This window comes from Ipomoea triloba, chromosome 11 (assembly GCF_003576645.1).
Source record: "Ipomoea triloba cultivar NCNSP0323 chromosome 11, ASM357664v1".
Classification (NCBI taxonomy): Eukaryota; Viridiplantae; Streptophyta; class Magnoliopsida; order Solanales; family Convolvulaceae; genus Ipomoea; species Ipomoea triloba.
This window is the reverse complement of record NC_044926.1, coordinates 5,342,514-5,362,844: the sequence shown is the minus strand read 5'-3', so window position 1 is coordinate 5,362,844 and position 20,331 is coordinate 5,342,514. Positions and strand designations below refer to the sequence as shown.

At 30.7% G+C, this 20,331-nt stretch overlaps 2 protein-coding genes across 8 annotated transcripts; both read left to right on the top strand.

Moving 5' to 3' along the window:
• Nucleotides 1-2,413: 2,413 nt before the first annotated feature.
• On the top strand, nt 2,414-5,467 carry LOC115997092. 4 transcript variants are annotated; one of them, XM_031236571.1, is made up of 4 exons: nt 2,414-2,575; nt 3,080-4,213; nt 4,320-4,455; nt 5,103-5,467. In XM_031236571.1, the coding sequence occupies exons 2-3, from the start codon at nt 3,081-3,083 to the stop codon at nt 4,402-4,404; spliced, it is 1,218 nt and encodes a 405-aa protein (XP_031092431.1). In that variant the 5' UTR covers nt 2,414-2,575; nt 3,080; the 3' UTR covers nt 4,405-4,455; nt 5,103-5,467. The 4 variants fall into 4 exon arrangements, with proteins under 4 accessions (XP_031092431.1, XP_031092429.1, XP_031092428.1 ...); XM_031236569.1 differs by lacking the exon at nt 2,414-2,575 and having other exon boundaries at nt 2,583-4,213; nt 5,142-5,467; XM_031236568.1 differs by lacking the exon at nt 2,414-2,575 and having other exon boundaries at nt 2,583-4,213.
• A 6,945-nt stretch (nt 5,468-12,412) lies between these two features.
• Nucleotides 12,413-15,468, top strand: LOC115997072. Of its 4 annotated transcripts, XM_031236544.1 has the most exons (4): nt 12,413-12,576; nt 13,081-14,214; nt 14,321-14,456; nt 15,104-15,468. In XM_031236544.1, exons 2-3 carry the CDS (start codon nt 13,082-13,084, stop codon nt 14,403-14,405), a joined length of 1,218 nt encoding a protein of 405 aa, XP_031092404.1. In that variant the 5' UTR covers nt 12,413-12,576; nt 13,081; the 3' UTR covers nt 14,406-14,456; nt 15,104-15,468. The 4 variants fall into 4 exon arrangements, with proteins under 4 accessions (XP_031092404.1, XP_031092402.1, XP_031092401.1 ...); XM_031236542.1 differs by lacking the exon at nt 12,413-12,576 and having other exon boundaries at nt 12,583-14,214; nt 15,143-15,468; XM_031236541.1 differs by lacking the exon at nt 12,413-12,576 and having other exon boundaries at nt 12,583-14,214.
• The last annotated feature ends 4,863 nt before the right edge of the window (nt 15,469-20,331 follow it).

Below are 20,331 nucleotides of genomic sequence, written 5' to 3'. Positions count from 1 at the left end.
TCTAATTGATTATGTTTCATATTTTGTCAGCAATATTTTCTCATTTTTGCCAAAGGCTTTGTGGTCAAGCGGCATGAAGTGATTCTTTCAAGTGGAAGGTCATGGGTTCGAGCCTTAGTGGGGGCAATGTTGACTTTGTTGGGCTTCAGTGGGTTGAGAAAGTATATGGACATATACTACATATAATAATAATAGGGGTCAATAGTATTAAAAAAAGTATATTTTTTGCTCCGAACCAAACTATAATGTAATTTATCAAAAACATTTTAGTGTAAATTTGTAATTTATAATCTCTTTTGTATTTTAACCATATTATGACTGATTGATATTTTGTCATTGACATTTCTAACGTAATTTAAATTTCGCCCCCACTTAGTCGATTTTCTGACTCCGTCCCTGGGAGTCCATGGTTCCGAGCCTAATAAGATGATTTGGGTTGCCCAAGAAGATAACTCGGGCTCAATAAGGCGACCCGGGACCAAGAAGGTGGTCCAGACTAATAAGGCAATCTGGTTGAGGCTACCCGAGATTGTCATTCCTTCATAGAGCCTGTTTTCAGGGCGCGGTGGCCAGATTTGGCCCAACCCCGCGCCCTACCCTGCGAGTTTCGACCAAATTTTGTGGCTCACCACGAAGTTAGCTACACCATATTCCTTGTAATGCTCTTACCCCAGTGGGGGGTGGGGTGAGGGAACAATTGTTACACCATACACCAGGGTTCATAACATGATAGTTACATGTACATAAATTATCAACTGCAGGTATAATTGCTGACATATAATATGATAACAAGAATGTAAGGTAGACCATGGTCCATGATATAATTTGGGTTAGAATTGGATTAGAGCGGATTTATGAGCAGTTGGGTTTTCCCGCTTCAAGATGGACTAACAGGCCGGGATGGTTTTTAGGCTTCCACTTTGGGCCATTGCATTAAAATGGGCTTTGGTGGGTTGTTCGGGTGGGCTTGAACATTGAACTACTACCACAATGACTTACTCCGTATTATTTAATATACTGCGGTTCTGCGAATGTCATACATTTTATGTGAAAAATCTCCAAATTAAACTATTCAATTTAACTATTTTAAATCTCCTAATAGCCAAAAACCTTGTGCTCAAATGGCATGTAGTGACCTCTCCCATATGGCCGGTCATGAGTTTAAGCTTCAGTGGAGACAATATTGAAATTGACTCTTTGTGTTTTAACAGGTTGTAATAAGGGGAATCAATCTATATATTATCCTATGAAATGGATTAAAGGTCAGTTTGAAACTATTATCTTTTACTATTTGACTAAAAGTAAAAATATATATATTTTTTCTCTTTGATCTATTTTTAAAACCATGAACATAAAAATATTACAAAGTTATTTCTTACTCCGAATAAAATACGGAGTATTAATCACTTTTAATGATGATAATAATAATAGTTATGGTTTAAATTAAAATAAAATAAAATTTAAAATAGTTATACAAATTAATACTCCGTATTAATAATAATTATAATAAAAGACGTAAATAAATAATTTGTTTAACTTGTAAATTATTATAATAAAAATGAATGCATAAATTGCTATATATAATATATTTGAAGTTTGAACCAAAGAATTTGAAGATTTTTTTTGGATGTGGGCTGAGTTGAGCTGTTGTCCATGATATAATTTGCATGTAGAGCTTGGGAGGAACTTGGAGAAGGTAATGATGTGTGGGAATGCGTGAATCCCTCGTTCGCACTTAGGTTGCACCCAGGTGTATGAATATTAACAAGGTAAATTATTTGCATTTGACTCTAAGTTAACAATCTTTAGACGGAGGAATTGACGGAGGACCAAATTAGGTAAAAATTGAATAGTTGAGAATTTAATTGGATTCAATCAATAGTCGAGGACTAATTTGTAAATTATGCTATAGTCGAGGAACCATTTTGGGTATTTACTCATTAAAAAATTGTGTTATACTATTGAATATAGAATTATAAAATTGTGAATATAAAGTTATGTAATTGTGAATGAAGGAGTTTATTTTTCTGATGAAGACAGTGGGAAAGACAGTGATGATGATCAACAGTTTAAATTCCCAGTGTTTGGCAATTATTTGCGGCAAAATATGTTATGGACCCAGGTCCACATTCACATTTTTAAAACTCTATGTTCACAATTTTAGATTTCAATATACAAAATATATTCACAATTTTGTTATGTAGATTCAAAAATTGTGTTATACTATTGAATATAGAGTTATAAAATTATGGATATAAAGTTATTTAATTGTGAATATTGCTTTCTGAAATTATGAACATAACGTTTTAAAATTATGAACGAATATGAACCATGACATAACAACATATAATTTGCTTCCGGACCCTTCTCCAAATCCCAAGTCCCCATATCGGCCCATTAACCCCAAAAACCTAATACCCTTTACGACTTTACCCATTTCCCCCAAAATGCCTAAATCTTAAACTCTAATTTTCCCTAAAATCCCCGTCTCCTTCGCAACTCCACGACGACGGCATCCAGTACCCCAACGACGGCACTCCACTCCAGTAGTCCAGTCGGCAGTCTCCAGACTCCAGTACAGATAAATTAATTTATTTTCCTGCCTTTTTATTTAATTTATTTTGTTTAATTATTGATGGTCTATGTTAAATACTTGGATTGTTCTAGTGTTAAAACTTTATTATGCATATATCGTATATACTGCCACTCTGCCGGTGTATGTTTATCCAATACATATTAAATTATTTGGGATGCGGCGGGCGGGGAGTGTTGTCCCGTCCACGAAAATTTTCCCGGGGATCGGGGATCCATGGCCCAATATTAAGCTACGGTATTAGAATTGAATTGAGGAATATGGTATTATACACGTGCAGTTAGTGATGACGACATCAAATTTTTTTGGTAGTGTGTCTGTACTGTGTTTAGAGTTACCAATTTGGAGGTGTGGGTCTGTGTTTACTGTGCGGCTCATCTGCTTCTTTTACAAATTCTACTGTGTTTATGTGTTATTAGTTTTGATCTAATTATTTTTGTATAATTATGCATCTATGTGTTTTGTTTTTAAATTTTCTTTTTCCAGGATGGCGGAAATATCAGAATTCCAATATGCTTATTTCACTTCCGGACCAGAAACCATTCGGATTAAAATCCCTATGACAAGTAATAGTTTTGAACCCGAAGTCGAGGTTGTGTTCTCTAATCCATCTCAACCTCTTCCAAAAGCTATGGGACTCTTTAGCCACAATCACATTGTATATATGGTTGGGGGCTACTATCTACGTGACGGTTTGGATGACGATTTGGATGACGATGTGGATGACGATGTGGATGACGATGTGGATGTCGATGACCATCAATATGTTGATCTTGTTCATATGTTTGATCCAACAAAGTTCGACAAAATTCCGTTTGAAAATATTGAACAACTTGAGAAGTTAACATGTGAACACATGGTGTTTCCTAGAGTCATTCGAGCTGAGGATCGGATTTACCTGTTGTCAGTGCGTAATTTGTTTGGTTATCGTTTGATCAGAGATGCCTTCCGTTTTCAATACTTTGATCCAAACAAGAATTTGTTTGAAACCCTGCCACCCCCACCCGTTCTAATTGATCGTGAAATTTACACTAATCATCTTGCTGTACGGTGTTCTTTTTTCCTTAGAGATTATATATATGTGCTTATTACAGACACTGGGACTTTTTGTCAACCATCTAAGTTCAACACCACAAATTCAAAATGGGAGGATTGTCCGTCCATGGTGGACAAATTTGAAGAGAAAAATATTCCTTTTCCCTTCTCACATGCTGGCGATATGGGGATTTCGGATAAATTGGTTGATAACACTTGGATTCTAGTCGCCCTTAATGTTGGTGCTCTGCCCATTGCATATAATGTTGACTTTAGTGACGAGGGTGATATTCAACCTATATCTCATAGGGTTCTAGCTGAACTTTATACTTCGGATTTTGATATGGATTGCTTAGCAAGTGATTGGAAACAATTAGCTGATATGGGAGGTGGAAGGTTTTGTGTGATGTACTGTGCTTTAGATGAAGATATTTTGATATACGGCTTCAATATTGATTTTGAACTTGAACACACCATTCAAAGGAATGAAACTGAAAATAGTTCGTCATATATCATTTTCAAAATGAAATTCAATCATCATGACCCCATCTCTTTGAAGCATTTACTTACTGGTTTCTGTATAGCGTAAGTACACCCCACACCCCACATTCATTCTTCTCATTCATGCTTGTGTGAAAAAGCTTATAATTCATTCTTTTGATGTCCTAATTGTTTGTATATTTATTTTCAGCTCTGCTCCTCCTCCTCTTGCATCTCCCGACAATGAAGACCAAGACAAGAATGATAGGAAGAGTAAGAGAAAATGGGGGGAGTAGATTTTTAGTCCAGCTATGCTCCTCCCCCTCCACCTCTTCATGCGCCGCTGAGTAAGTTTTCTTCTTCTTGCGCTTGTCAACTTTGCCAATTCTCTTTAATGCAACTTGGAAAAACTTTAAAATTTTCATTTGTATGTTTTATTTGCTTAATATAGTAATCAGCAGTGTTAATTTATTGGGAACAAAGGGTATGCTTCTTATTTCTTACTGAATGTGAAGCGTTCAAACATTGATAAATGTGTTTCATTCTTTCTTATCTGGCTTTAAGTTGTTCTTGATGGCTTATACATTATATGTATACATATGTACGTAATGTGGTAAATTATAATGGAAAACTAGCTTTAGCTACACAAAGTTTGCAATATATATCTAGTGCACATCAAGTAGTGTGTTTATACAAAATGTTTGAATGGAAAGAAGAGGAGGATTACCTTGAAAACTGCTTTCATGTTTCCTGGAATTCTTTTTGCTGTAAAATCCAGCTATGGAAGACCCTGTAAAGACGAATAAGATCACATGAAACCTGCCTTTTCGATCTATTCTTCCTTTTTGGGGTGTTTTCATTGAGCTGTTTTTCATCTTGAAATCCATATGGCCTAAGCAGCTAGTTCTACTACATCTTTGGTTTCGTTCTCATAGTTTTCCTGATCTTGTTGATCACATGTGCAGAGATAACTGTTGTGCTACGCTACTTGCAGGCTTGCAGTGAAGACTACTATGGGTGATCACATGTGCAGAGATAACTGTTGTGCTCTGCTGCTTGCAGTGAAGACTACTATGGGTGGTGGAGGGCCTATCTGACTGCCGGTTCCTTAGTTTTATACTCTATTTTCTTTTCCTCTTTGTTTGTAAGATATACTCGTCTGTGAAGATTGTGACTGATGGCAACAAAGTACGTACTCAATTACTAGCTGGCCCAGGGGAATCATAACTTGAGGGAATTGAACTAGGGTTTTCCCAAAATTCATCCCGGCTCATTTGCCACTTGAGCTACCCGATTGGTTACATTTTTTTGGCCATTTACATAATATTCTTCCTTCTATAAAATGTTTTAGTTGATCCAGTTTATTGTCAACTGCAACAATCCCTCAAAGAATTTTTTTTTTTTAAGAAAAAGAAGACTATGGAAATAATTTACCAAAAAAATCATATCAAATTGGGGCCCACTCCTTTTGAAAAATAAATAAAACAAAAAGAAATAACAATTTTCGTTAAATGAAATTAAAAATGACATTTCTCATTTATTTAATATTACCATTAATTAATATACATCATTCTTTTTGTCAATTCAACATTTAAAAAGAAATCTTTAATTAGTAAAATAAAATAAGAAATAATGAGGTTTTTTTTTTTTTTAAGCCAAAAAAAAAAAAAAAACTACAATCTAATCTATATGTCTAACATAATTATAAGTACTAGTATATTCGCCTGTGCGTTGTACGGAATGGATTTGCTATAATACGTTAATTATACTTAGATCGATATACAATTATGTAAATTATAATATCGAAAAGAGTTTATTACTGAAATGGTCCCTCGACTATTGCGAAATTACTAATTTGGTCATCGACAATTTTTCATGCCCAATTAAGTCCCTCGACTTTGAAAATTTTAACCAATTTAGTCCTCCGTTTATTTTGCCGTTAAACGTCTGTTAAATCGGGACCAAATTGGTAATTTTGCTATAGTCAAGGGACCATTTCAGTGAAAAATTAATTACCAATTTGGTCCCTTGACTATAGCAAAATTACCAATTTGGTCCCTATTTAACGGACGTTTAACGGCAAAATAAACGGAGGACCAAATTGGTTAAAATTTTTAAAGTCGAGGGACTTAATTGGGCACAAAAATTGTTGAGGACCAAATTGGTAATTTCACAATAGTTGAGGGACCATTTTGGTAAATAATATTTGGCTCATTAATGTCATGCACAGCTTTCCAATTAGCCAAATATGTTAGAGCTCTATTGATCACCATGTTAAATATGTTAGAGCTCTATTGATCACCATGTTTCGCACAAACGGTGTCCCTTTCCAGACCATCTCATTCCTACTGCCCCAAACACCCCAGCACAACATAGCAAATTTACTCCTTGTTTCCACATCAAGAATAACAAGTATTTTAAAAAACCAATCCACAATGTTACCTTGGTCATATTGGAACGGTGGCAATCCTAACCCAGTCCAGATTTGGAGCACTTCTCGGCAGTCCACAAATAAGTGACAATTATTAGTCAATTATACTATTATATGTGTAATTAATTTTTTAGTATTATTAGGTAATTATACTAATATTGTACAATTATAATTTTATACTTTAAGTATAAAAATATATATAGAGAGAGATTACCATAGTAATTAGATAGAAGAATAAGAATGATAATATATATATATATATATATATTTAGAATTATAATTATACTATTATTATGGTAATTATTATTAATATAATAGCTCTCTCTCTCTCTCTCTCTCTCTCTCTCTCTCTCTCTCTCTCTCTCTCTCTCTCTCTCTCTCTTTATGGCTATAAATACAAGAAGAAACCCAGTCAATCACCACCATCACCAATTTTAATCTCTCTTAGTTTTGTTGTTTTTCGTTTGTGAAAGTATCAATGTACATAGGAAGAACCACCATTCTCCATAAAAGTGTGACATATTTACTTTTTTTTTTTTTTTATTGTTCTTATCTTTATCTTTATCTTTTTTGATTTTTTTGGTTACACTCATTGTAGGTTCTTATATTTTGCAATCACAGGCAATGGGATTAATTGTTGGTAGCTTCAATTGTCGAAAGGTAAGCTAATTTGTCAAATAACTACAACTTTTATTCTAAGTATTAACTATTCTTTTTTAATTGATTTTTTTAACTATTCTTTTATATTTGAAATCTTATATTTCCAGCTCTCTTGATCCTTTAATTACAAATGCAGATATTTTGAGCCTAATAAGCAATGTGATGCAAAGGATAATGGATCTGTTAAGAGATGTGAAAGTTGAGAAGCAATTAATAAAATATTTTTATGTTGAAATCCTATACATTTTATGTTTTTGGGCATTACAGATTTCAAATTTTAAATTTGTGTAATTTGTTTAAATCTTAACATTTCATGGTTTTACATTACTTTAAATATGTAGTTGTTTTATTTGTTTATTCATACCATGTTCAGAGGTGAAATTATAGTTCAAAAAAAGAATATTATATAAATCATATTAATATTTATGAAGGAAAAAGAAAATGAATATATTAATATTTCATTGGAAATATAATTGGCAATTATATTTTTATAATTATATTACTTATTAATTATATGGAAATGAATATTAAAATCTTTTTATGAATGAAAAAGGAAATAAATATTACACACGAGATCTGTTATAAATATTATGTTACTAATGTTACTAATTGGAACAGGAATCAAACCAAATGAAAAATGAGATTAATAATAAAAATTCACTATAAATATAAAATAGCTTTAATTTCCCTATGCAAAAATTAGTAACCACCAAATGAAATATTAGCAAAAAATTATGAAGGAAAGAGAAATGGAAATGAATATTTATTCCTTTCATGAAGGAAAAAGCAAATGAATATATTCATATTTCACTGGAAATATAATCGACAATTATATTATAGTTATAATTATATTAATTATTTAGAAGGAAAAACAAAATGAATTTATTAATATTTCACTGAAAATATATTCAACAATTATATTTTATAATTATATTACTTTTTAATTATATGGAAATTAATATTAAATTTTTATGAACAAAAAGAAAATGAATATTACACGGGAATCTGTTATTAATATTTTCTTACTAATTGACAAGGAATCAGGCCAATAAATTGGCAATTATCAGGAAAAATGAATGGAAAGCAATATTAATTGTTTTGATGAAGGAAAAAGGAAATGAATATACTCAAGAAAAATGGAATATTATGAAAAATGAAATGAATATATTAATATTTCACTGGAAATATAACACAACTTTTCCCTACGAAATAATTAGTAACCACCAAATGAATGATTAGGAAAAAATTATAAAGGAAAAAAGGAATGTAAAATAATAATATTAATTCTTTTTATGAAGGAAAAGGAAATGAATATATTCAAAAGGAAATGAAATATTAGGAAAAATGAAATGAACATATTAATATTTCACTGGAAATATAACACAACTTTCTCTACAAACAAATTAGTAACCATCAAATGAAATATTAGGAAAAAATTATGAAGGAAAAAATTGGAAATGAATATTAATTTTTATGAAGGAAAATGGAAATGAATATATTTATAAGGAAATGAAATATTAGGAAAAACGAAAGAAATATATTAATATTTTACTGGAATTATAACACAACTTTTCATATGAAAAAAAATTACTAACCAACAAATGAAATATTAGGAAAAACTTATGAAGGAAAAAGGAATGGAGATCAATATTAATTCTTTTTATGAAGGGAAAATGAAATGAATGTATTTAAAAGGAAATGAAATATTAGGAAAAAAGAAATGAATATATTAATATTTCACTGATAGCATAGTTTTCCCTACAAAAGAATTAGTAACCAACAAATGTAATATTAGGAAAAAAATATGAAGGAAAAAGGAATGACAATCAATAATTCTTTTTGTAAAAGAAAAAGGAAAGGAATATATTCAAAAGGAAATTAAAATATTACAAAAAATAAAATGAATATATTAATATTTCATTGGAAATATAATCGGCAATTATATTATTATAATTATATGAATTAAATATTAATTCATTAATTATATTAATAAATAGTACTCCATAATAATTAATATTTATTAATTAGAAGGTTGAGCAGTCCTCTCACCAACTTTAAATGTCGTTGATCAAATTAATTAGTACACGTATGACATGAACACTGCAGAAGGTCGAACATATTTAATATATAATAATAATAATTTTTGTATATACGAATTGATATTCATGTTAACAAAAAATAATTACTTTAGTGTAATTGACTAATAATAATTGCTTAATAATTATTATGGTAATTAAGCTAAATATTGGTCGTTGAATTTATTTTTATACTCCGTAATAATTAAAGTTTAATTATTTCTCATTTTTTCATATTTATTTTTGAAATAATATAATTACTTAAGTTATGTTAAATATCAATCTTTTTAAGATAATTGTAAACAAACAAGTAATATATTATTCAATTAATTGAGTGATACTTTTGCACTAATTTTATAATAAAATAAATGTACATGTTCAATATTAGATTTTTTTAATATCTTTAATTTTATTATCTAGATAAATAATACAAAAATTTATCCGTGAATCGCACGGGTAATTGGACAATTATTTGCTCTAATTCAAACAAAGAAAACATCATAAAACATAATCGATCCAACCAATTTCATCAATTGCGCTATATAATATTCGATGTTATAATTTATATAATTGTATATCGATCCAAATATTCTTAAAATATTATAACAAATTCATTCCGTGCAACACACGGGCGAAAATACTAGTTCTTAATAATTTGAATAGCTTGGTTGAACTCCAAATTTGATGTTTGAAAGGATATAGGTTCAAATCTCATTAGCAACATTTACTTATTTTATCTAATTGATTATGTTTCATATTTTGTCAGCAATATTTTCTCATTTTTGCCAAAGGCTTTGTGGTCAAGCGGCATGAAGTGATTCTTTCAAGTGGAAGGTCATGGGTTCGAGCCTTAGTGGGGGCAATGTTGACTTTGTTGGGCTTCAGTGGGTTGAGAAAGTATATGGACATATACTACATATAATAATAATAGGGGTCAATAGTATTAAAAAAAGTATATTTTTTGCTCCGAACCAAACTATAATGTAATTTATCAAAAACATTTTAGTGTAAATTTGTAATTTATAATCTCTTTTGTATTTTAACCATATTATGACTGATTGATATTTTGTCATTGACATTTCTAACGTAATTTAAATTTCGCCCCACTTAGTCGATTTTCTGACTCCGTCCCTGGGAGTCCATGGTTCCGAGCCTAATAAGATGATTTGGGTTGCCCAAGAAGATAACTCGGGCTCAATAAGGCGACCCGGGACCAAGAAGGTGGTCCAGACTAATAAGGCAATCTGGTTGAGGCTACCCGAGATTGTCATTCCTTCATAGAGCCTGTTTTCAGGGCGCGGTGGCCAGATTTGGCCCAACCCCGCGCCCTACCCTGCGAGTTTCGACCAAATTTTGTGGCTCACCACGAAGTTAGCTACACCATATTCCTTGTAATGCTCTTACCCCAGTGGGGGGTGGGGTGAGGGAACAATTGTTACACCATACACCAGGGTTCATAACATGATAGTTACATGTACATAAATTATCAACTGCAGGTATAATTGCTGACATATAATATGATAACAAGAATGTAAGGTAGACCATGGTCCATGATATAATTTGGGTTAGAATTGGATTAGAGCGGATTTATGAGCAGTTGGGTTTTCCCGCTTCAAGATGGACTAACAGGCCGGGATGGTTTTTAGGCTTCCACTTTGGGCCATTGCATTAAAATGGGCTTTGGTGGGTTGTTCGGGTGGGCTTGAACATTGAACTACTACCACAATGACTTACTCCGTATTATTTAATATACTGCGGTTCTGCGAATGTCATACATTTTATGTGAAAAATCTCCAAATTAAACTATTCAATTTAACTATTTTAAATCTCCTAATAGCCAAAAACCTTGTGCTCAAATGACATGTAGTGACCTCTCCCATATGGCCGGTCATGAGTTTAAGCTTCAGTGGAGACAATATTGAAATTGACTCTTTGTGTTTTAACAGGTTGTAATAAGGGGAATCAATCTATATATTATCCTATGAAATGGATTAAAGGTCAGTTTGAAACTATTATCTTTTACTATTTGACTAAAAGTAAAAATATATATATTTTTTCTCTTTGATCTATTTTTAAAACCATGAACATAAAAATATTACAAAGTTATTTCTTACTCCGAATAAAATACGGAGTATTAATCACTTTTAATGATGATAATAATAATAGTTATGGTTTAAATTAAAATAAAATAAAATTTAAAATAGTTATACAAATTAATACTCCGTATTAATAATAATTATAATAAAAGACGTAAATAAATAATTTGTTTAACTTGTAAATTATTATAATAAAAATGAATGCATAAATTGCTATATATAATATATTTGAAGTTTGAACCAAAGAATTTGAAGATTTTTTTTGGATGTGGGCTGAGTTGAGCTGTTGTCCATGATATAATTTGCATGTAGAGCTTGGGAGGAACTTGGAGAAGGTAATGATGTGTGGGAATGCGTGAATCCCTCGTTCGCACTTAGGTTGCACCCAGGTGTATGAATATTAACAAGGTAAATTATTTGCATTTGACTCTAAGTTAACAATCTTTAGACGGAGGAATTGACGGAGGACCAAATTAGGTAAAAATTGAATAGTTGAGAATTTAATTGGATTCAATCAATAGTCGAGGACTAATTTGTAAATTATGCTATAGTCGAGGAACCATTTTGGGTATTTACTCATTAAAAAATTGTGTTATACTATTGAATATAGAATTATAAAATTGTGAATATAAAGTTATGTAATTGTGAATGAAGGAGTTTATTTTTCTGATGAAGACAGTGGGAAAGACAGTGATGATGATCAACAGTTTAAATTCCCAGTGTTTGGCAATTATTTGCGGCAAAATATGTTATGGACCCAGGTCCACATTCACATTTTTAAAACTCTATGTTCACAATTTTAGATTTCAATATACAAAATATATTCACAATTTTGTTATGTAGATTCAAAAATTGTGTTATACTATTGAATATAGAGTTATAAAATTATGGATATAAAGTTATTTAATTGTGAATATTGCTTTCTGAAATTATGAACATAAAATTATGAATGAATATGAACCATGACATAACAACATATAATTTGCTTCCGGACCCTTCTCCAAATCCCAAGTCCCCATATCGGCCCATTAACCCCAAAAACCTAATACCCTTTACGACTTTACCCATTTCCCCCAAAATGCCTAAATCTTAAACTCTAATTTTCCCTAAAATCCCCGTCTCCTTCGCAACTCCACGACGACGGCATCCAGTACCCCAACGACGGCACTCCACTCCAGTAGTCCAGTCGGCAGTCTCCAGACTCCAGTACAGATAAATTAATTTATTTTCCTGCCTTTTTATTTAATTTATTTTGTTTAATTATTGATGGTCTATGTTAAATACTTGGATTGTTCTAGTGTTAAAACTTTATTATGCATATATCGTATATACTGCCACTCTGCCGGTGTATGTTTATCCAATACATATTAAATTATTTGGGATGCGGCGGGCGGGGAGTGTTGTCCCGTCCACGAAAATTTTCCCGGGGATCGGGGATCCATGGCCCAATATTAAGCTACGGTATTAGAATTGAATTGAGGAATATGGTATTATACACGTGCAGTTAGTGATGACGACATCAAATTTTTTTGGTAGTGTGTCTGTACTGTGTTTAGAGTTACCAATTTGGAGGTGTGGGTCTGTGTTTACTGTGCGGCTCATCTGCTTCTTTTACAAATTCTACTGTGTTTATGTGTTATTAGTTTTGATCTAATTATTTTTGTATAATTATGCATCTATGTGTTTTGTTTTTAAATTTTCTTTTTCCAGGATGGCGGAAATATCAGAATTCCAATATGCTTATTTCACTTCCGGACCAGAAACCATTCGGATTAAAATCCCTATGACAAGTAATAGTTTTGAACCCGAAGTCGAGCTTGTGTTCTCTAATCCATCTCAACCTCTTCCAAAAGCTATGGGACTCTTTAGCCACAATCACATTGTATATATGGTTGGGGGCTACTATCTACGTGACGGTTTGGATGACGATTTGGATGACGATGTGGATGACGATGTGGATGACAATGTGGATGTCGATGACCATCAATATGTTGATCTTGTTCATATGTTTGATCCAACAAAGTTCGACAAAATTCCGTTTGAAAATATTGAACAACTTGAGAAGTTAACATGTGAACACATGGTGTTTCCTAGAGTCATTCGAGCTGAGGATCGGATTTACCTGTTGTCACTGCGTAATTTGTTTGGTTATCGTTTGATCAGAGATGCCTTCCGTTTTCAATACTTTGATCCAAACAAGAATTTGTTTGAAACCCTGCCATCCCCACCCGTTCTAATTGATCGTGAAATTTACACTGATCATCTTGCTGTACGGTGTTCTTTTTTCCTTAGAGATTATATATATGTGCTTATTACAGACACTGGGACTTTTTGTCAACCATCTAAGTTCAACACCACAAATTCAAAATGGGAGGATTGTCCGTCCATGGTGGACAAATTTGAAGAGAAAAATATTCCTTTTCCCTTCTCACATGCTGGCGATATGGGGATTTCGGATAAATTGGTTGATAACACTTGGATTCTAGTCGCCCTTAATGTTGGTGCTCTGCCCATTGCATATAATGTTGACTTTAGTGACGAGGGTGATATTCAACCTATATCTCATAGGGTTCTAGCTGAACTTTATACTTCGGATTTTGATATGGATTGCTTAGCAAGTGATTGGAAACAATTAGCTGATATGGGAGGTGGAAGGTTTTGTGTGATGTACTGTGCTTTAGATGAAGATATTTTGATATACGGCTTCAATATTGATTTTGAACTTGAACACACCATTCAAAGGAATGAAACTGAAAATAGTTCGTCATATATCATTTTCAAAATGAAATTCAATCATCATGACCCCATCTCTTTGAAGCATTTACTTACTGGTTTCTGTATAGCGTAAGTACACCCCACACCCCACATTCATTCTTCTCATTCATGCTTGTGTGAAAAAGCTTATAATTCATTCTTTTGATGTCCTAATTGTTTGTATATTTATTTTCAGCTCTGCTCCTCCTCCTCTTGCATCTCCCGACAATGAAGACCAAGACAAGAATGATAGGAAGAGTAAGAGAAAATGGGGGGAGTAGATTTTTAGTCCAGCTATGCTCCTCCCCCTCCACCTCTTCATGCGCCGCTGAGTAAGTTTTCTTCTTCTTGCGCTTGTCAACTTTGCCAATTCTCTTTAATGCAACTTGGAAAAACTTTAAAATTTTCATTTGTATGTTTTATTTGCTTAATATAGTAATCAGCAGTGTTAATTTATTGGGAACAAAGGGTATGCTTCTTATTTCTTACTGAATGTGAAGCGTTCAAACATTGATAAATGTGTTTCATTCTTTCTTATCTGGCTTTAAGTTGTTCTTGATGGCTTATACATTATATGTATACATATGTACGTAATGTGGTAAATTATAATGGAAAACTAGCTTTAGCTACACAAAGTTTGCAATATATATCTAGTGCACATCAAGTAGTGTGTTTATACAAAATGTTTGAATGGAAAGAAGAGGAGGATTACCTTGAAAACTGCTTTCATGTTTCCTGGAATTCTTTTTGCTGTAAAATCCAGCTATGGAAGACCCTGTAAAGACGAATAAGATCACATGAAACCTGCCTTTTCGATCTATTCTTCCTTTTTGGGGTGTTTTCATTGAGCTGTTTTTCATCTTGAAATCCATATGGCCTAAGCAGCTAGTTCTACTACATCTTTGGTTTCGTTCTCATAGTTTTCCTGATCTTGTTGATCACATGTGCAGAGATAACTGTTGTGCTACGCTACTTGCAGGCTTGCAGTGAAGACTACTATGGGTGATCACATGTGCAGAGATAACTGTTGTGCTCTGCTGCTTGCAGTGAAGACTACTATGGGTGGTGGAGGGCCTATCTGACTGCCGGTTCCTTAGTTTTATACTCTATTTTCTTTTCCTCTTTGTTTGTAAGATATACTCGTCTGTGAAGATTGTGACTGATGGCAACAAAGTACGTACTCAATTACTAGCTGGCCCAGGGGAATCATAACTTGAGGGAATTGAACTAGGGTTTTCCCAAAATTCATCCCGGCTCATTTGCCACTTGAGCTACCCGATTGGTTACATTTTTTTGGCCATTTACATAATATTCTTCCTTCTATAAAATGTTTTAGTTGATCCAGTTTATTGTCAACTGCAACAATCCCTCAAAGAATTTTTTTTTTTTTTAAGAAAAAGAAGACTATGGAAATAATTTACCAAAAAAATCATATCAAATTGGGGCCCACTCCTTTTGAAAAATAAATAAAACAAAAAGAAATAACAATTTTCGTTAAATGAAATTAAAAATGACATTTCTCATTTATTTAATATTACCATTAATTAATATACATCATTCTTTTTGTCAATTCAACATTTAAAAAGAAATCTTTAATTAGTAAACTAAAATAAGAAATAATGAGGTTTTTTTTTTTTAAGCCAAAAAAAAAAAAAAAAATACAATCTAATCTATATGTCTAACATAATTATAAGTACTAGTATATTCGCCTGTGCGTTGTACGGAATGGATTTGCTATAATACGTTAATTATACTTAGATCGATATACAATTATGTAAATTATAATATCGAAAAGAGTTTATTACTGAAATGGTCCCTCGACTATTGCGAAATTACTAATTTGGTCATCGACAATTTTTCATGCCCAATTAAGTCCCTCGACTTTGAAAATTTTAACCAATTTAGTCCTCCGTTTATTTTGCCGTTAAACGTCTGTTAAATCGGGACCAAATTGGTAATTTTGCTATAGTCAAGGGACCATTTCAGTGAAAAATTAATTACCAATTTGGTCCCTTGACTATAGCAAAATTACCAATTTGGTCCCTATTTAACGGACGTTTAACGGCAAAATAAACGGAGGACCAAATTGGTTAAAATTTTTAAAGTCGAGGGACTTAATTGGGCACAAAAATTGTTGAGGACCAAATTGGTAATTTCACAATAGTTGAGGGACCATTTTGGTAAATAATATTTGGCTCATTAATGTCATGCACAGCTTTCCAATTAGCCAAATATGTTAGAGCTCTATTGATCACCATGTTAAATATGTTAGAGCTCTATTGATCACCATGTTTCGCACAAACGGTGTCCCTTTCCAGACCATCTCATTCCTACTGCCCCAAACACCCCAGCACAACATAGCAAATTTACTCCTTGTTTCCACATCAAGAATAACAAGTATTTTAAAAAACCAATCCACAATGTTACCTTGGTCATATTGGAACGGTGGCAATCCTAACCCAGTCCAGATTTGGAGCACTTCTCGGCAGTCCACAAATAAGTGACAATTATTAGTCAATTATACTATTATATGTGTAATTAATTTTTTAGTATTATTAGGTAATTATACTAATATTGTACAATTATAATTTTATACTTTAAGTATAAAAATATATATAGAGAGAGATTACCATAGTAATTAGATAGAAGAATAAGAATGATAATATATATATATATATATATATTTAGAATTATAATTATACTATTATTATGGTAATTATTATTAATATAATAGCTCTCTCTCTCTCTCTCTCTCTCTCTCTCTCTCTCTCTCTCTCTCTCTCTCTCTCTCTCTCTCTTTATGGCTATAAATACAAGAAGAAACCCAGTCAATCACCACCATCACCAATTTTAATCTCTCTTAGTTTTGTTGTTTTTCGTTTGTGAAAGTATCAATGTACATAGGAAGAACCACCATTCTCCATAAAAGTGTGACATATTTACTTTTTTTTTTTTTTTATTGTTCTTATCTTTATCTTTATCTTTTTTGATTTTTTTGGTTACACTCATTGTAGGTTCTTATATTTTGCAATCACAGACAATGGGATTAATTGTTGGTAGCTTCAATTGTCGAAAGGTAAGCTAATTTGTCAAATAACTACAACTTTTATTCTAAGTATTAACTATTCTTTTTTAATTGATTTTTTTAACTATTCTTTTATATTTGAAATCTTATATTTCCAGCTCTCTTGATCCTTTAATTACAAATGCAGATATTTTGAGCCTAATAAGCAATGTGATGCAAAGGATAATGGATCTGTTAAGAGATGTGAAAGTTGAGAAGCAATTAATAAAATATTTTTATGTTGAAATCCTATACATTTTATGTTTTTGGGCATTACAGATTTCAAATTTTAAATTTGTGTAATTTGTTTAAATCTTAACATTTCATGGTTTTACATTACTTTAAATATGTAGTTGTTTTATTTGTTTATTCATACCATGTTCAGAGGTGAAATTATAGTTCAAAAAAAGAATATTATATAAATCATATTAATATTTATGAAGGAAAAAGAAAATGAATATATTAATATTTCATTGGAAATATAATTGGCAATTATATTTTTATAATTATATTACTTATTAATTATATGGAAATGAATATTAAAATCTTTTTATGAATGAAAAAGGAAATAAATATTACACACGAGATCTGTTATAAATATTATGTTACTAATGTTACTAATTGGAACAGGAATCAAACCAAATGAAAAATGAGATTAATAATAAAAATTCACTATAAATATAAAATAGCTTTAATTTCCCTATGCAAAAATTAGTAACCACCAAATGAAATATTAGCAAAAAATTATGAAGGAAAGAGAAATGGAAATGAATATTTATTCCTTTCATGAAGGAAAAAGCAAATGAATATATTCATATTTCACTGGAAATATAATCGACAATTATATTATAGTTATAATTATATTAATTATTTAGAAGGAAAAACAAAATGAATTTATTAATATTTCACTGAAAATATATTCAACAATTATATTTTATAATTATATTACTTTTTAATTATATGGAAATTAATATTAAATTTTTATGAACAAAAAGAAAATGAATATTACACGGGAATCTGTTATTAATATTTTCTTACTAATTGACAAGGAATCAGGCCAATAAATTGGCAATTATCAGGAAAAATGAATGGAAAGCAATATTAATTGTTTTGATGAAGGAAAAAGGAAATGAATATACTCAAGAAAAATGGAATATTATGAAAAATGAAATGAATATATTAATATTTCACTGGAAATATAACACAACTTTTCCCTACGAAATAATTAGTAACCACCAAATGAATGATTAGGAAAAAATTATAAAGGAAAAAAGGAATGTAAAATAATAATATTAATTCTTTTTATGAAGGAAAAGGAAATGAATATATTCAAAAGGAAATGAAATATTAGGAAAAATGAAATGAACATATTAATATTTCACTGGAAATATAACACAACTTTCTCTACAAACAAATTAGTAACCATCAAATGAAATATTAGGAAAAAATTATGAAGGAAAAAATTGGAAATGAATATTAATTTTTATGAAGGAAAATGGAAATGAATATATTTATAAGGAAATGAAATATTAGGAAAAACGAAAGAAATATATTAATATTTTACTGGAATTATAACACAATTTTTCATATGAAAAAAAATTACTAACCAACAAATGAAATATTAGGAAAAACTTATGAAGGAAAAAGGAATGGAGATCAATATTAATTCTTTTTATGAAGGGAAAATGAAATGAATGTATTTAAAAGGAAATGAAATATTAGGAAAAAAGAAATGAATATATTAATATTTCACTGATAGCATAGTTTTCCCTACAAAAGAATTAGTAACCAACAAATGTAATATTAGGAAAAAAATATGAAGGAAAAAGGAATGACAATCAATAATTCTTTTTGTAAAAGAAAAAGGAAAGGAATATATTCAAAAGGAAATTAAAATATTACAAAAAATAAAATGAATATATTAATATTTCATTGGAAATATAATCGGCAATTATATTATTATAATTATATGAATTAAATATTAATTCATTAATTATATTAATAAATAGTACTCCATAATAATTAATATTTATTAATTAGAAGGTTGAGCAGTCCTCTCACCAACTTTAAATGTCGTTGATCAAATTAATTAGTACACGTATGACATGAACACTGCAGAAGGTCGAACATATTTAATATATAATAATAATAATTTTTGTATATACGAATTGATATTCATGTTAACAAAAAATAATTACTTTAGTGTAATTGACTAATAATAATTGCTTAATAATTATTATGGTAATTAAGCTAAATATTGGTCGTTGAATTTATTTTTATACTCCGTAATAATTAAAGTTTAATTATTTCTCATTTTTTCATATTTATTTTTGAAATAATATAATTACTTAAGTTATGTTAAATATCAATCTTTTTAAGATAATTGTAAACAAACAAGTAATATATTATTCAATTAATTGAGTGATACTTTTGCACTAATTTTATAATAAAATAAATGTACATGTTCAATATTAGATTTTTTTAATATCTTTAATTTTATTATCTAGATAAATAATACAAAAATTTATCCGTGAATCGCACGGGTAATTGGACAATTATTTGCTCTAATTCAAACAAAGAAAACATCATAAAACATAATCGATCCAACCAATTTCATCAATTGCGCTATATAATATTCGATGTTATAATTTATATAATTGTATATCGATCCAAATATTCTTAAAATATTATAACAAATTCATTCCGTGCAACACACGGGCGAAAATACTAGTTCTTAATAATTTGAATAGCTTGGTTGAACTCCAAATTTGATGTTTGAAAGGATATAGGTTCAAATCTCATTAGCAACATTTACTTATTTTATCTAATTGATTATGTTTCATATTTTGTCAGCAATATTTTCTCATTTTTGCCAAAGGCTTTGTGGTCAAGCGGCATGAAGTGATTCTTTCAAGTGGAAGGTCATGGGTTCGAGCCTTAGTGGGGGCAATGTTGACTTTGTTGGGCTTCAGTGGGTTGAGAAAGTATATGGACATATACTACATATAATAATAATAGGGGTCAATAGTATTAAAAAAAAAGTATATTTTTTGCTCCGAACCAAACTATAATGTAATTTATCAAAAACATTTTAGTGTAAATTTGTAATTTATAATCTCTTTTGTATTTTAACCATATTATGA

What these genes read in the sequence shown, in the direction of transcription:
- LOC115997092 (XM_031236569.1), top strand. Translation starts at nt 3,048, where the DNA reads ATGTGTTTTGTTTTTAAATTTTCTTTTTCCAGGATGGCGGAAATATCA. An exon ending in CTTACTGGTTTCTGTATAGC is followed by an intron (nt 4,214 to 4,319) that starts GTAAGTACACCC and finishes ATTTATTTTCAG; the next exon opens with CTCTGCTCCTCCTCCTCTTG.
- LOC115997072 (XM_031236542.1), top strand. Translation starts at nt 13,049, where the DNA reads ATGTGTTTTGTTTTTAAATTTTCTTTTTCCAGGATGGCGGAAATATCA. An exon ending in CTTACTGGTTTCTGTATAGC is followed by an intron (nt 14,215 to 14,320) that starts GTAAGTACACCC and finishes ATTTATTTTCAG; the next exon opens with CTCTGCTCCTCCTCCTCTTG.